This window comes from Salvelinus namaycush, chromosome 3 (assembly GCF_016432855.1).
Source record: "Salvelinus namaycush isolate Seneca chromosome 3, SaNama_1.0, whole genome shotgun sequence".
NCBI lineage: Eukaryota > Metazoa > Chordata > Actinopteri > Salmoniformes > Salmonidae > Salvelinus > Salvelinus namaycush.
In genome coordinates, this window is record NC_052309.1 from 60,132,392 (window position 1) to 60,148,862 (window position 16,471).

Here is a 16,471-nt window from a genome sequence, read left to right on the forward strand (position 1 = left end):
GGGAAAGGTTGACTTGCGGTTTAAAGGACACTACCTCTGATGAACACAGAGTGGCGCCATTACCGTATCTTGTCACGGTGCCTTAATGCGTGGCCCATAAAACAACCGTCAACTCTAGGGCCATAACGGAGTGAAATGAGAGCCACATTTACTAGATCAAATGGTGGTCTGTGGAGACGTATGTTATATGCATAATAACATTCAAATATGTACATGATAGCAGACATCCTTTGAAATTGTGTATCAATAAGTTGGGCTTTTTACGGTATTCACTGGCTCCCCTCCCACAGTCTGAAGATGAACCATAACACAGGATGACAATAGACCAAGGGGAAAAAAAATCACAGACTGACAAATGGCCTTCAAAGTAGTTTTCTCTTTCACAGCAATGGATAGTTTTTTCCAGGCATTGCACAAGAGAAATAATAGCCAAACAGATGGGGATGGAAAGATTAATTTGAGTGAAGTCGGGTTTTGGTGTTTCACACGCGTTTCGAGAGCGAGTGACCAATGGCTTATAAAGTGGATGATAAGTAGTTGGCACAGCGATATTAAGGAAGATTAACGGACGGGGGAGGGAGAACGCGACTGGGGGAGGGGGTGGTGCGGCAGCGCAACAGTTCTGTCAACACGGAGTCCATAATTCATCGTTAACAAAAGGAAGACGTTTGGGTTTAAATTGGGGATTGCAATCGGGTGAGTTCTGTTGGTGTATGTTCACGTGGTAGCCTTTACTCCACACTGCATTTTAAAAGTGTATAATTAGACAGCCTAGAGGTCATTCAAACTCTTGTGCTATGCTCGGTAAATCTGCTAGCGAGAGCGGCTATGGTGAATGGGACGTCCAGTGTTACCGGTTGATGGGCACAATATTTGCCATATCTTATTAACATATTTCTTGACATACGTATGTCTGACATACGCTATTGCTGCTTTGAATTAATACTTGAGAGAGTAGCCTGCCATTCACATTCTATTCCATATTCTGAGCCATCGCCTATCCACGCCTTTACGCATAAGGTGCTTAGGCGTTTCCACTGGTCCAAAGTTGGCGACACTTATTTAATTGGATTGATAATGTATTTTTATCCGTTTACTTTCATTAGGTGAAAAACAACTATTTCACTGTCGCTACCTCACCTCTGATTTTCTGTGTGTGCATATGTCTAATGTCCACCCCTCTCCCTCCCCTCCAAAGCTCCCTGCGTGCGTGACAACCAGCCCATATGAAATATCGAAGTTGGCGCTTATTTTGGGTTAAAATAATTTTTCGACGGGTACATTTGTGTCTTGTGCCATGTTTGCTTGGTAAGCCGTTAAATCCTGTAGTTGTATCTGTTAGTGGAGCCAAAAGTACCAAATTGGAGGAGACGTACTTCTATGATGTTGGTTACAGTGTGCACCACGCATGCGCATTGCACGAGGCAGGCTTGATGATGATGACAATGGTGATGATGAAGATGAGACAGTGCACTCCAGTCTCAGATGGTCAACTTCCTTTTTTTTACTGACTCGCGCAATAGAGAGGGCCATACAGTCAGCCATAAGCACCACATAGCTACTAAGCCTTGAACCCTCTCAAAATCCCGCTGCCAGCTGTTCACCTCTCCTGTCATCTCTTTACCACCGCTAGCGCGCTACTCTGTCCTCAGTTCCCATGTTTGTACCTACTTGTTTTGCATTGTGTCTGGTCTGTGCTCCCATGGAAATATGAGCCAAATCACCAATCCCAAAACTAGTCCCTCCCCCTACAGTTTTGGGGCGGCAGGTAGCCTAGTGGTTGGGACGTTGGGCCAGTATAACCGAAAGGTTGCTGGATCAAATCCCCGTGCTGAAAAGGTCAAAATCTGTAGTTCTTCCCCTCAAGTTAACCCACTGTTCCTCAGTAGGCTGTCATTGTAACTAAGAATTTGTTCTTAACTGACTTGTCTGGTAAAATATGTATATTTTTTAAAGACAGCTGGATGGGTGTAAACAATAGCAGCTTGCAGTAGCTTGTTCTGTCTAACCCACAAAACAGACAGGTGTGATGATGATGACGTGTGCCATGATTGTTTCCTACATACTCTTGTTGCTCAGGATCTAAACATAGAAGGCAGATAAATGGTTCTTGGCAATCTGGTTACCCGACATGTTTTCCAGAGGAAGTCAGATGGAAGTCACATTTCAGATGGTCAAGGTCTCATTTTGTGATGGACACTCAAGAATTTGGGTTGATGAACTCATGTTGGAAAGTTCCGGCTTGGATTCATCTGTAATCTTTTCTCCTTTTCAAATCATTTAACACCTGCTTTACTTGAAGTCCTACTCCAGTCTCCTTTTCAGCTAATTTACCACGCAATTTACTTAACAAAAGGCACAACTCAATAGATGGTTCAGGTAAGTCATGACATGGCACAAGGTGGGGATGGGGGGCTTTCCTCTTTTGTTCTTTATTGCTCCTCTATTGTTCCTCAAGCAAAAGGGGAGGACGATGACATCACAACTTCCCATCAAACCAAATCAAACCTTGAATGCCCTACTCCTTGAAGTTTTCAATTGTGTCTAAGAAACACTATTTTGCTCAGAACATGTTTTTTTACCTTTAGTGTGTGTACTTTTCAAAAGTAAAAAAAATCTATGGAGGACGTCTTTAAGGCTAGGATCGATTGGGGATGGAGTACTGATGTGACAAATAAGGAGGGAACTGTCACAGGTATTGATCACAGGAAATGCACAACTATTGTATATATACAGAACCAAAATATAAACGCAACATGCAAAAGCTTCAAAGATTTTACTGAGTTAAAGTTCATGTAAGGAAATCAGTCAATTGAAATAAATTCATTAGGCCCTAGTCTATGGATTTCAAATGACCGGGAATACAGAAATGCATATTTTGGTCACAGATACCTTAAAAATAGTTAGGGGCGTGGATCAGAACACCGATCAGTATCTGGTGTGACCAACATTTGCCTCATGCAGCGCGACACGTTTCCTTCGCATAGAGTTGATCAGGCTGTTGATTGTGGCCTGTGGAATGTTGTCCCCACTCCTCTTCAATAGCTGTGCGAAGTTGCTGGATATTGGCGGGAACTGGAACAAGCTGTCGTACACGTCGATCCAGAGCATCCCAAACGTGCTCAATGGGTGTCATGTCTGGTGAGTATGCAGGCCATGGAAGAACTGGGACATTTTCAGCTTCCAGGAATTGTATACAGATCCTTGCGACATGGGGCCGTGCATTATCATGCTGAAACGTGAGGTGATGGCGGCGGATGAATGGCACAACAATGGGCCTCAGGATCTCATCACGGTATCTCTGTGCATTCAAATTGCCATCAATAAAATGCAATTGTGTTCATTGTCTGTAGCTTATGCATGCCCATACAATTAAACCCACTGTTACCATGGGGCACTCTGTTCAAAACGTTGACGTCAGAAAACCATTCGCCTTTCACGACGCCATCCATGGAGTGTGCGGTTGTGAGGCAGGTTGGACGTACTGCCAAATTCTCTAAAGTGACGTTAGAGGTGGCCTATGGTAGAGAAATGAACATTCAATTCCAATTCAGTGCCAATTGCACACTCCCTCAAAGCTTGAGACATCTGTGGCATCATGTTGTGTGACAAACTGCACATTTTAGAGTGGCCTTTTATTGCACCTGTGTAATGATCATGCTGTTTAATCAGCTTCTTGATATGCCACAGGTGGTTGGATTATCTTTGCAAAGGAGAAATGTCTTCTAACAGGGATGTAAACAAATTTGTGCACAAAATTTGAGAGAAATAAGCTTTTTGTGCATATGGAACATTTCTGGGATATTTTATTTCAGCTCATGAAACATGGGATCAACACTTTACATGTTGCGTTTATATTTTTGTTCTGTTATTTGATCGATTTTTCTGTTATTCCAAGGGTTTTATACAGTACCAGTCAAAAGTTTGGACACACCTACCCATTCAAGGGTTTTTCTTTATTTGTACTATTTTCTACATGGTAGAATAATAGTGAAGACATCAAAACTATGAAATAACACATATGGATTCATGTAGTAACCAAAAAATTCTTAATCAAATAAAATAAAGTAGCCACCCTTTGCCTTGATGACAGCTTTGCACACTCTTGGCATTCTCTCAACCAGCTTCACCTGGAATGCTTTTCCAACACTTGAAGGAGTTCCCACATATGCTGAGCATATGCTTTTCCTTCACTCTGCGGTCCAACTCATCCCAAACCATCTCAATCGGGTTGAGGTCAGGTGAGTGTGGAGGCCAGGTCATCTGACGCAACACTCCATCACTCTCCTTCTTGTTCAAATAGCCCTTACACAGCCTGGAGGTGTGTTGGGTCATTGTCCTGTTGAAAAACAAATGATCGTCCCACTAAGCACAAACCAGATGGGATGGAGTATCGCTGCAGAATGCTGTGGTAGCCATGCTGGTTAGTGTACCTTGAATTCTGAATAAATCACCAACAGTGTCACCATCACACCTCCTCCTCCATGCTTCACGGTGGGAACCACACATGCGGAGATCCGTTCACCTGGCTGTTTCACAACCAGCTGTGATTGAGAGTCCCATAGGGGGACAATTGGCCCAGCATCGTCCGGGTTTGGCCGGGGTAGGCCGTCATTGTAAATAAGAATTTGTTCTTAACTGACTTGCCTAGTTATATAAAAAAAAGTCCTCGCATCCCTGACCTTTGCGAACTGCAAATGTATAACTGAATCTAGATAGGCACTTTCCAACATGAGTTCATCCATACAAATTCTTCAGGATATTATTTCATCTGGACTTCACTGCAGAATAACTTGAACTGCCAATGGCCCAATAGAATCAACCAGGAGCCTGTTTAGCTAGGCCTATTCCAATGACCTTGGCCAGCACAAACCAATCCAAAGGCTTATACTATTATGTGACCATAAAACCCTTGGAATAACAGTGACTTTCGCCAAGACCGGAAGCGAAAAAAGAACCCTCCAACAGAGTGGTCAGTCAGGCATGAAAACCCTAACCACTGACACAGTGATCTACCTGTCAACCAGTATCTAATCAGCAAGGCCCTGCCCTTAATCCCTGCATTCAGCCACCATGACCAGCTTAAGGGAGCGTACCACGGTGAGTGAGAAGTGGCGGCCGACCCTATGCTACTCAACCAAGCTAGCCTCCGTCTCACCGCACTGTGCGTGTGCTTATGTGTGTGTGTGTGTGTGTGTGTTAGCGTGCGTGCGTGTACGTGTGTGATCTTGACTGGTGAAGTCACAAGCCTATTAGCCAGCAGTCTATAACCTCTTATGTTTGCCTCCCCTCACTCACCATCACATAGCTGTGCTTACTAATCCTGCGCCGTTCACTCTACCTGTTGGGATTTAACGGGTTGATTTGACAAGCCCCAAATTAGATATTGTCATGGAAATGTGATTATTGGTTTGGATAACTAGGTGGGATCTGTCTGTGTGACAGCAGGTGATGTTGTGGGGGTTAATGGTAGTGGCTTAGGGTGGATAAGGGATAGTAGGGGATAGGACAGGAACGGGAGCAGAGAGCGAACTGACCTGTCCCTAATTTAGTTAAGCTCTGGGATTTGGGGATTACCTTTGGCAATTAATCTTGTTACGTGTCTGTGCACAGTGAGAGGAGGACAGCAGATGTTGGAGGGTCAGAGTGTGTGTGTGGCATAATGCAGCCTTGCAGGGAGGTATTCATATGCATATGTAACAGAGCTGGTCTTGTGTGCATGTTAGTATGTGTGTGTGTGTGTGTGTGTGTGTGTGTGTGTGTGTGTGTGTGTGTGTGTGTGTGTGTATGTGCATGTGCATGCATGTGTGTGTGTCAACAGCCAGCCTGTGATGGAGTCAGGGGGATTAGTGATGGACACTATGAACCAAGATAGGAAGGAGGGAGGGAGAGGAGGAAGGGAGGGAGAACGACATAGGGGGATATGGAAGGGAGGAGAGAGAGATAGAGAAAGGGTTGGTGAGAGGGAGGCAGCGGGTGAGGAGGGAGGGGATACCGGACACAGACGGGATGAGAGCGAGGGAGTAGATAGAGAGATTAACTGATGAGAGGAAGGGGTGGAGTGAGAGGGAGGCAGGGGGTGATGATGGGGGAAGAAAGTCTCAAGAGGAGAGTGGGATTTAGAAGAGTCAGGAATAGAGGGATGAGTAGGAAGTTTAGTATCGGAGGGGGGGGAGAGAGTGTATAGGAAGTAAAGGGAGAGGGAGTGTGAGGAAAAAGAGGAAAAATAGACATATGGAGAGAGATATATTGATGAACTGGATAATGGGTGCGAGAAAGGGAAAAGCAGACAAAAAAATCATAGAGAGAGAAGGAGAGAGAGACAGACAGGGAGATTTTATTTGATTTAGGATCTCCATTAGCTGAAGCCAATGAAAAAGACATTACAGACAAAAATACTTTAAAATCTACATACATTTAAAACCATTAATATGTAGACATTCCAGACGTGTGTGTGTGTGTATCTATCAGTTACACAGACATGTCAGTACATACACACACAAAGTAGGAGAGAGAGAGAAAGAGAGCTAGAGGGAGACAGATTGGGAGCCAAGGCAAAGCCTTATCCCTTAGGCTTTGTTTTAAATGAAGGGACAACACGAGAGCGAGAGATGGTTGCCTTCCAATTGTACGTTGAATCAACGTCAATGCCATTTTGTTCAGCAAACTCACAATCCTGTTGCAGCTGGTTGCCTTACAATTGTACGTTGATTCAAACCTCAATGCTGACTTGCAAAGTGATGTGTAATTCCTAATGAAATCCAGAGTGAGGTTATCCAACAATTGGAATGTTTAATCACCAGCAAACCTGCATTGAGAATGACTGTAAGGAAGATTGATTATTGAGACTACCAAAATCAGATAAACTGGAACAGCCACCTCAGTGACAGGTGCAAAAAGTCCAACTACTAACAGATTGAATTAGATTGGAAAATGTATCTTATTTATGTTTGTGTAATCAACCAATTAATGTACATGCAAATTTTTTTTTCAAACAATTCTGAAAATCAACCTGCAATAGAGCATGCTGGGAAATATAACGACGGCCGTGGTTTTGAGCAAACATACTGTACATTTGTAGTCTTACCTAACAAGCTTGTTCAAATTCAGGTCACTTCGAGCAGTTTGTTGATACAATGTAGAATTATGAGGCAACCCAGCTGCAGTAGGATTGTGAGTACACAAAACTTTGGGCATACAGCTGACCCAACATACAGTGTTGCCTACCGAAGGCAAACATGGATTTGTAAATTTACCCAAGCTTTTTCAAATTCAGCTCACTTCGAGAAAAGTTTGTAGAGTGAACAAACGTTCACACATTAGCTACATTTCTTGTCCTTCTGAAGTCCACCCAGTTCACAGAACAATGCTGATTAAGTTAAGTTGGCTTTTTTACAGTGAAGACAAACATGAATTTGTATTTTGACTCAACAATTTTTTATACATTCAGCTTATGCAAACTTTGTTGAGTGAACACATTAGCTCAATCTATTGTCTTATGTCCACCAAACTCACAGAATAATGCTGATTAAGCAATTGGTTAAGTTGGCGCTATTCTATCACAGGGCCTTACCTACCAATCTGTCTCTTTAAAGCTGACTGTCAAGCGAAGGTGCATTGACTCGGTTCTTACTTACCATGTTTCGGGAAAAATGGTATGACTCAGCAGGGTACACTAAAATAAAGGTGCAATTTGAATCCAAATAAGGTTATTGAGAGCAATTTCATAGGGTAACCATTTTAGGATCTCTAGAGAACCATGAATGGGATGGTTGTTTGAAGAATCATACAAAAATCCTAAACCAGAAATGTTTCGGCCCTCCAGGACCGCAATTTAATAGCCCTGCTGTAGGGTTTAAGCCTTATTTGCATATTTCCCAGGGTGCCTTTCCAGTTCATTTTAGTTTTACAGTACTACCTATGACTGTGTTTGCTGGTGACAGAGACATGGTTGTTGCATTCATTCATTTTCAATCCTGTGGCAAAGTGAGAGTAGGGACATCCAACATTTATTGAAAAAAATCACCCTCAACCTGCATTCAGAATGACTGCCACGGTTGGGAAGACTAAGATATGAGACTACCTTAAACATCTAAACTGGAACAATCATTTCAGTAACGGGCGAAGTAAATCCAAGTAACAGATTTGAATAGATTAAGAAAATGTATGTTATTTATATTTGAGTAGCATGAGATTAATTAATTAATCAATGTTCATGCAAAAATTTACCTTCAATAGAGCATGCTGGGACATATGATAATAATACCAACACTGAGGTTCCTTTATACCAATGAGTGCTAATTTAACACTTGAATCAACACTAGAAATGTTACATTGGAAAATAAACAGTTAGCACTGGCCAATTTCCTGTGAACGGGACACATCTGCAGGCTTCCACACATTTCAAGAACCTTTTAGAATTGTGAAGAACCGTAGATGCCAGGTCAAGGACCCCACACTTAACTCAAAGGTTCTTTAACGGGCAAAAGTTCTCCAAGGAACCTTAAGAGCTGAGGAAGAACCATTTAAGAACTTTCAGTCTCCGGGCCGACACTCGAACCACAAGGCAACTGAGTTGGTTAAGCTGCAACCCTAACCCTATCTAGTCGACTTACCTACCAGGATGTTTAAAATTCATGGCATATTAAAATATTTCTTACACAGCTCTTAATGATTGCTCTTTTGTCTCCTCTGCCGTTTAGTTGAGCTGCGATGCGATTGGCCAGTGTGCAAGCGCGGGCTCGTCGGGCGGCTGAGGAGAGGGAAGAGCCGCCCCCAGGCCCCGCCCCTCCCTCCACCCACCACTCTGATCACCAGTTCAAGAACATGAAGAGCAAGTTCTTCAACGAACTCACCCACATGCCAAGTGAGCCCTGAACACAATGAGCGCACGCACGCACGCACGCACGCACACACACACACACACACACACACACAGACACACACACACACACACACACACACACACACACACACACACACACACACACACACACACACACACACACACACACACACACACACACACATTGCTAATTCTGTGTGTGTAATTTTGTTTCACATAATGTCCTCTCATCATTTCTTCTCTTTCATTCCATCCCCTGCTTTTCCTCCACTTATCCCAGATCATAAACTCAAAAGTAAGTTCATATTGTTCTCCCAGCGCCTGTGCTCTCCTTTCCATCCCTCCTCACAATAACATGTCAGATGTTATTATTCCATAGCCTAAGGCCACACGAGGCCTATGTATGTTGTGTTATACACTATGTGTACAAAACATTAAGGACACTTTCCATGACATACACAGACCAGGTGAATCCAGGATGACAGCTAGGATCCATTAGAATGTTTGTTTTATAAAGTCTTTATATAATGTATAGTCTGTATTCCCCTGACTGTTGTTTGTAATGTTTGGAGAGAAAAAAAGCCATGATGCCTTATTGATGTAACTTGTTAAATCCACTTCAACCAGTGTAGATTAAGGGGAGGAGACAAGTTAAACAAGTTATTTTTAAGCCTTCAGACAATTGAGACATGGATTGTGTATGTGTGCCATTCAGAGGGTGAATGGGCAAGACAAAAGATTTAAGTGCCTTTGAACAGGCTATTGTAGTAGGTGTCAGGTGCAACAGTTTGTGTCAAGACCTGCAATGCTGCTGGATTTTTCCACACTTAACGGTTTCCCGTGTGTATCAACAATGGTCCACCACCCAAAGGACATCTAGCCAATTTGACACAACTGTTGGAAGCATTGGAGTCAAGATAGGCCAGCATCCCTGTGGAATGCTGTCGACGCCTTGTAGAGTCCATGCCCTGACGTATTGAAGCTGTTCTGAGGGCAAAAGGGGGTAGGTGCAACTCAATATTAGGAAGGTGTCCTTAATGTTTTGTACACTCATTGTATATGTCATAACCCTACATAAGGCCTATGTACAGTATGTTGTATAATAGATGTCATAAAGGCTACATAAGTATTCTATGTATGTTATATGTATGTTGTATTATAGATGTCATAAGGCTACATAAGGCCTATGTTTGTCTATCCTCCAGTGCCCATGTGGGCAATAGGAGCCATAGTGGTGGTGGTGCTGGCTCTGGTGGCCTGTCTAGGTTTCTGTATCTGGAAGAAGTGCATCAACAAGGGCAAGAAGCCCAAGAAAGTACGCGAGAGGAAAGGAGGCCGAGGCAGAAGAAAGAAGGAGGGAGCCGGAGAAGGAGAGGAGGGCAAGGTGAGAGGAGACGGAGGGAGGGAGGGAGGGCAATATAGTGGGTGGTGTAATGCGTTCAAGTACCTCATTCGCAACTGGTTTTGAAATGATCTGAAGTGATTTCCAGATGTAGCGTCAGTAACTGTGTGAAGGGAGAGACTAATGCAGTGGCTGTGTAATGATACCTGTGATAAATGATTGATGTGATGTTCTCTGTCATTAATGTCATTAAGGAAGGAGAGGGTAAGGAAGGAGAGGAGGAGGAAAAAGAGAATTTCGGAAAACTGGAGTTCACCCTGGACTACAACTTCACTGACAACCAGGTGTGTGTGTGTGTGTGTGTGTGTGTGTGTGTGTGTGTGTGTGTGTGTGTGTGTGTGTGTGTGTGTGTGTGTGTGTGTGTGTGTGTGTGTGTGTGTGTGTGTGTGTGTGTGTGTGTGTGTGTGTCCGTGTGTGTGTTTGTGTGCATGTGTGTCTTGTCCTCCCTGACATTTGACCTTACTGATGTGAAGTGTCTGACTAATGACACGTCTAAAGGCTCTCTGACCTCTGCTCAGGTCTCAGCTTTAACCTCTGACCTCTTATTTGTGTCTTCAGTGACCGTTTCCTCTTAACGGCTCAGCATTAAGCTGTGGCCTTTAGAAGGGACATTTTCTATCCACTAAACCACTCTTACATTTAAAAGTCAGTTTAAGTGCACCGCGCTATTATGAAGCTTGAATTGAATCCCGGTAAACATTGCATATATGTGACAAATGAGATGTGTACTGCAGAAGCACTCCAAAATCATTTTTGGGATGAAGTGCTGTGCCATTGTTTTGAAGTGTTATGTTTGTGTTTGGTCAAATCTCAGGTATGTTATCGCAATAGCCCTATATGGATTGAATCCCGGCCTAAATCCGCCTGAATCATCACCGCGTTCAGTTCCTACGGACGTTGTTAAAAATATTTTGACGGCCATTGCTTACCTCTGACCTTTTCCCCCTCTCTGCCCCCTCTTCCAGCTGATCGTGGGCATCCTGCAGGCTGAAAACCTGGCAGCCATGGACATGGGCGGCACCTCAGACCCCTATGTCAAGGTATACATGCTGCCAGACAAGAAGAAGAAGTTTGAGACCAAAGTCCAGCGCAAGAACCTCTGCCCCGTGTTCAACGAGACCTTCATCTTCAAGGTCAGTCTGTGGTGCTGGAGAACAGATGGCGATAGAGAGATGTGGTATTCATTCATGTGTACATGTATAACCCTTAGAAAAGCGCGTACAGTACTGAGGTTTCTGTAGTCGAGAACGCTCTGTCCTGACCGTCTCCTCCCTGTTCTGTGTGTCCCTCCACAGATCCCCTACCAGGAGCTGGGCGGTCAGACTCTGGTCCTGCAGGTCTTTGACTTTGATCGCTTTGGTAAACACGACGTGATTGGACAGATCTCCATCTCCATGAACAGTGTGGACCTGGCTCAGCCACTCCACGAATGGAGGGATCTGGTTGGAGGAGAGAAAGAGGAGGTGAGGAAGGGTGTATACAGTCTGTTTGGGTTTTGGGTGCATGTTTTCTTTACGTCTACCTGTATGTGTCTGTCTGTCTGTCTGTGCATATCAAACTGTATCGAACTGTCTGTTTTAATACATCTTTCTGTCTTTGTGCCTGTGTGTGTTTGTCTGGTCACACAGGTAGAGAAGCTAGGGGACATCTGTATCTCTCTGCGCTACGTCCCCACGGCCGGTAAATTGACCATCAACATCATGGAGGCCAAGCACCTGAAGGCGATGGACTGTGGAGGCTTGTCAGGTGACCTTCTATTAGTCCTTACACTCTCCTAACCAATACCAGCCATGCTGTGGCTTTACACTCAACTAGTTAATACTAGCCATGCTGTGACATTACACTCGCCTAACCAATATTAGCCAGTTGTGACCTGTTAATGACATCTGGTTGCCTAAATGTTGTTGAAGTGATTCAACATGAACCACCGGGCAGCATTACAGAGTTGCAGACACTACACATGACTCTACTGCACAATCATGTGTCCTCAGTGTTCTTCATCCTGGCTCACCCTCTGTTTGACCTCTGTTTTCCTTTAACTGACATGCCTTTCTGCCACGTGCCTCCTCCTACCAGATCCCTTCGTTAAAGTGGTGCTGCAGCACCAAGGCAAGCGGCTGAAGAAGAAGAAGACGACAGTCAAACAGAACACTCTGAACCCCTACTTCAACGAAAGCTTCAGCTTCGAGATCCCCTTTGGCCAAATACAGGTATGCACACCAAACGCCCCGTAAGGAAGACATCTTGGGGCCGTGATAACAGGTTTTCTTGTGGGTTGGGCGACCTGTGTTGGAGGACTCTCACGCTGTTTCTCTAGAACATTGCACTCTCCTGCCATTTCCTTCTCTGTGTTGAACAACACAGTGCATGTGGTGGTATTTTGATTTCACCTGACTTTTTTTTAACTTGACGCTTTTTCCACTCTTCCCTTTCCTCTCGCAGAAAGTCCAAGTGTTGATCACGGTGTACGATTACGACAAGCTGGGCAGCAACGACGCCATCGGGAAGGTTTGGATCGGCTTCGGCGCCTCTGGGGTGGGCCTCCGCCATTGGTCAGACATGCTGGCCAATCCAAGACGTCCCGTGGCCCAGTGGCACGCCCTGTGTCCTGAGGAGGAGGTGGATGAGGCCCTGAAGAAACCCCTCCGCTAAACACACACACGTACGTCACTGAACATTCCCGTACATGTTAAAACAAAACAGCATAAGACCTGAAAATGTACACAACAGTGAATAAGCTAAATAGTGCTGATCATGACACAACGCACTACTCAAATAGAAACTCCCAAGAAAACCAAATTGAACTACCACTCAAACACTACAACCCACCTGTACATCGCTGCAGTGCTGGATTGCCATTTCGGATCATTTTGTGTACTCTCTCCTTCCTTATTATTCTTTCTTAACTTTTTTTGGCGTATTAACTAGTTGTGCAGTATGATGTTAAGTTATTATCGTGTGTACGAATGCGCGTGTGTGTGTGTGTGTGTGTGTGTGTCTGTGTGTGTCTGTGTTCGTGTTAAACCGTAGTACATGAAAGCTTTCTCTGGTTTATTTCCTGAATGTAATGTGAGTGGTTGTAAATAACGGAAATAAATCATTCCCAAAATGACCAGATGGATGGTCAGATAGATTTGCCAGCTGGAGTATTTATTTATTGAACCTTTATTACAGAGGAGCCCTGAGTTGCGTCATTTACAGAAAGTACACACATCAAAATATCAAATCAAAATGCAAGCAGGAAGAGAAACAGTATGAGTATGAACACACGCCCCTTACGTAAAAACCACATGAATTTCACATGTGATCTTGAGTGACAACATGCGAAAAGAGGATCTCATGTGAAATAAATGTGACAACATGGGAACGCAACATTTGACAAGTGAAAACCCAGATGTAAAATATTCTCAATGACATTTGACCTTAAAAGGCATAATTTACATTCATTCAATCAGTCATGGTCCCCCATCATATTTTTTCTAGCTCACATTCTGTTCCAGGGCTAGAGGCATCACTACAGACCCTGGTTTGATTCCGGGCTGTATCACTACTGGCTGTGATTGTGCGCCACCCTATGGGACTCCCAATCGGCCCAGCGTCCTCCGGGTTTGGCCGGGGTAGGCCGTCATCGTAAATAATACGTTTTTAACTGACATGCCTAGTTAAATAAAGGTATAAAATAACATTGCGTCATGGTTCCCTAGATTACATAGGACTCAACCTCATTTGTGATTTGAACTCACAACATTTTCCACATGTGAAATCATGTGGTTTTGGAACACTTCAAATGTGAAAATTCATATGTGAAAACGGGTTTTTGGAATACATCACGTGACATTTCATATGTGAAAACGTGATTTTGGAACACTTCACATATGAAATTATGTTACAAGGTGGTTTTGGAGAACTTCACATGTGACGTGATCATGTAAAATTCATGTAGCTTTTCCGTAAGGATTAGGAACATGTTACGATGATTGATTTACCAGTCGTCAGGATCTTTCTGCTGCGCCACAAATTCTGTAGCATTCCCATACACATACATTAGTTTAGGTAATTGAGATATAATACATCTCAGCGCTTTGCGAACGAGTGACATCTGCACTGCTATTTTAGGTATCAATGAATCTGACTCTCTCATAATTTCATTTACTTGTTATTTCAGCAATTTGAGAGTTTTCTGTATTGTCTAAAGTCAGTGGGGCATATTAATTTGTTTAAATGGTACTCCTGAATCAGTATGATAATTATATTCGTTTTTCTTGAGTTTATTTTTAACAAAGCTGAGATTCACTTTGAGGCCCAAAATATAGGAATAAAGGTGGAATCAGTTATTAGCACGGCGTTGTGGTTTCGCAGAAAGATTGGAATGTTGGGAGATCAAATCCCGGGTGAGGACACGTTGAATAATTATTACTCTACAAATAAACGTACACAATGTAGTCCTGTACGTCAAATGCGTAAATTGAAAACACTGTATGTTACAAGCACGTTGTGTATCACAATAACACTTTTTTTTCATGTGTAGCGTTCCAAAAACATGTTTTTCAGATGTGAAATGTCATATGAAGTGTTCTAAAAACAAGTGAAATAATGTGTTTTTTTTCTGCAAGGGGACACACACGCACACACTCGCAGCCACACATACACGCTACACTGACATTGGACCAATCGCTAAAACACGGGAACATTGCCTTTAAAAGAACGCTGAATTTCTGCGATACGGATTGATTAGAGCCCTAATTTTCATGGATGGTTCAATCCGTATCGCAGAAGTATCGTGGAAGATGAACATTTTAAGATCGTTTCATATTGAGCCGATATATGCAGCCTTTACCATGAATGCAATCTCCGCGAATGTGGGAACGTTTCCTTTAAATTTCAATCAAACTATAACGCAGACCTTCCGTGATACGGATTGCGATACGGACTGAACCCATCCCTTAAACACACTGAAATAGAAATGGCGTTCAAATTTAAATTTCATCCAATCCCATATCATCATACTATTACTATATATCTAAGTAATCCCACTTAGATTAAAAGAGTAGGGATACCTCACCCAAAATGACCGCATACACATTGATGGTCATTAATTAAAACAATTTAGAAAGTGTGTTCAGTACTGTATCTTGTAGTATTTTCTATCTTGTTAAAAATGGGTGGTGAATTTTCCACAGTGGTCGAGTTGTATTTACAATTTGAGTTTCTGAGTGACATCTGTGGGATGGTTGCATGTGAGAGGGAAAAGACTGGATTATTTCTGTGTCCTCTTTCCTCCCTCTCTGTCTGTCTGACGCACTGGACTGGACTGGACTGGCCTCAGCCAAACATGTGAGCAGGGATTTAGAGAGAGAGGGAAAGAGAGGGGGGAGAGGGGAGGAGGTCCTGGGGAAGATATACAGTACCAGTCAAAAGTTTGGACTCACCTGCTCATTGAAGGGTTTTTCTTAATTTTTACTATTTTCTACATTCTAGAATAATTGTGAAGACATTAAAACTATGAAATAACACATGTGGAATCATGTAGTAACCAAAAAAGTGTTAAACAAATCAAAATATATTTTATATTTGAGATTCTTCAAAGTAGCTACCCTTTGCCTTGGTGACAGCTTTGCACACTCTTGGCATTCTCTCAACCAGCTTCGGTAAACGCTGCTCAATCGGAAATTACCATTACATTTCTATCGCAGAATCTGTTACGCTTCAGCGATACAAATTAAATGGGGCGTGTGTGTGTTTATGTGTTCCTCAACACATGAGACAGACAGTGTCATTACTGAGCTCTCTGCAAGTAGATCAGCCCTATAATTCCCTTCTGCCTGTTGAGTAACGTTATGTGTTGATGATTACTAGTGTGTGCTGTAATAATGGTTTATAGTGTCAGCTAATATGTGTGTTTAAACCAATGAGTGTGTCTAATTAGTGGTCACCCGGGTCTACTGTATGTAGCTCTACAGAGGGTGTTACACATCTCTCCAGCAGAGGGCAGTGTTTCCCTAGTTCAGTAATGTGGGGGTAGGATGATGTTGGCCAGCCTAGACACTGATCTAAGGTCGATTTTGAGTCATTATACTGTCTCCCACGCTCCCAATAAAGTAATAAAAGTGTGTGTGTGTGTGTGTGTGTGTGTGTGTGTGTGTGTGTGTGTGTGTGTGTGTGTGTGTGTGTGTGTGTGTGTGTGTGTGTGTGTGTGTGTGTGTGTGTGTGTGTGTGACAATTTC

At 43.2% G+C, this 16,471-nt stretch overlaps 1 protein-coding gene across 2 annotated transcripts; it reads left to right on the forward strand.

The window, feature by feature from the left end:
• The first annotated feature begins 611 nt into the window (after positions 1 to 611).
• Positions 612 to 13,384, forward strand: syt5a (synaptotagmin Va). Of its 2 annotated transcripts, XM_038989091.1 has the most exons (10): positions 612 to 696; positions 8,703 to 8,866; positions 9,126 to 9,140; positions 10,051 to 10,229; positions 10,442 to 10,531; positions 11,213 to 11,380; positions 11,543 to 11,710; positions 11,876 to 11,993; positions 12,324 to 12,457; positions 12,690 to 13,384. In XM_038989091.1, the coding sequence occupies exons 2-10, from the start codon at positions 8,713 to 8,715 to the stop codon at positions 12,897 to 12,899; spliced, it is 1,236 nt and encodes a 411-aa protein (XP_038845019.1). In that variant the 5' UTR covers positions 612 to 696; positions 8,703 to 8,712; the 3' UTR covers positions 12,900 to 13,384. The 2 variants fall into 2 exon arrangements, with proteins under 2 accessions (XP_038845019.1, XP_038845020.1); XM_038989092.1 differs by lacking the exon at positions 9,126 to 9,140.
• Positions 13,385 to 16,471: the final 3,087 nt, after the last annotated feature.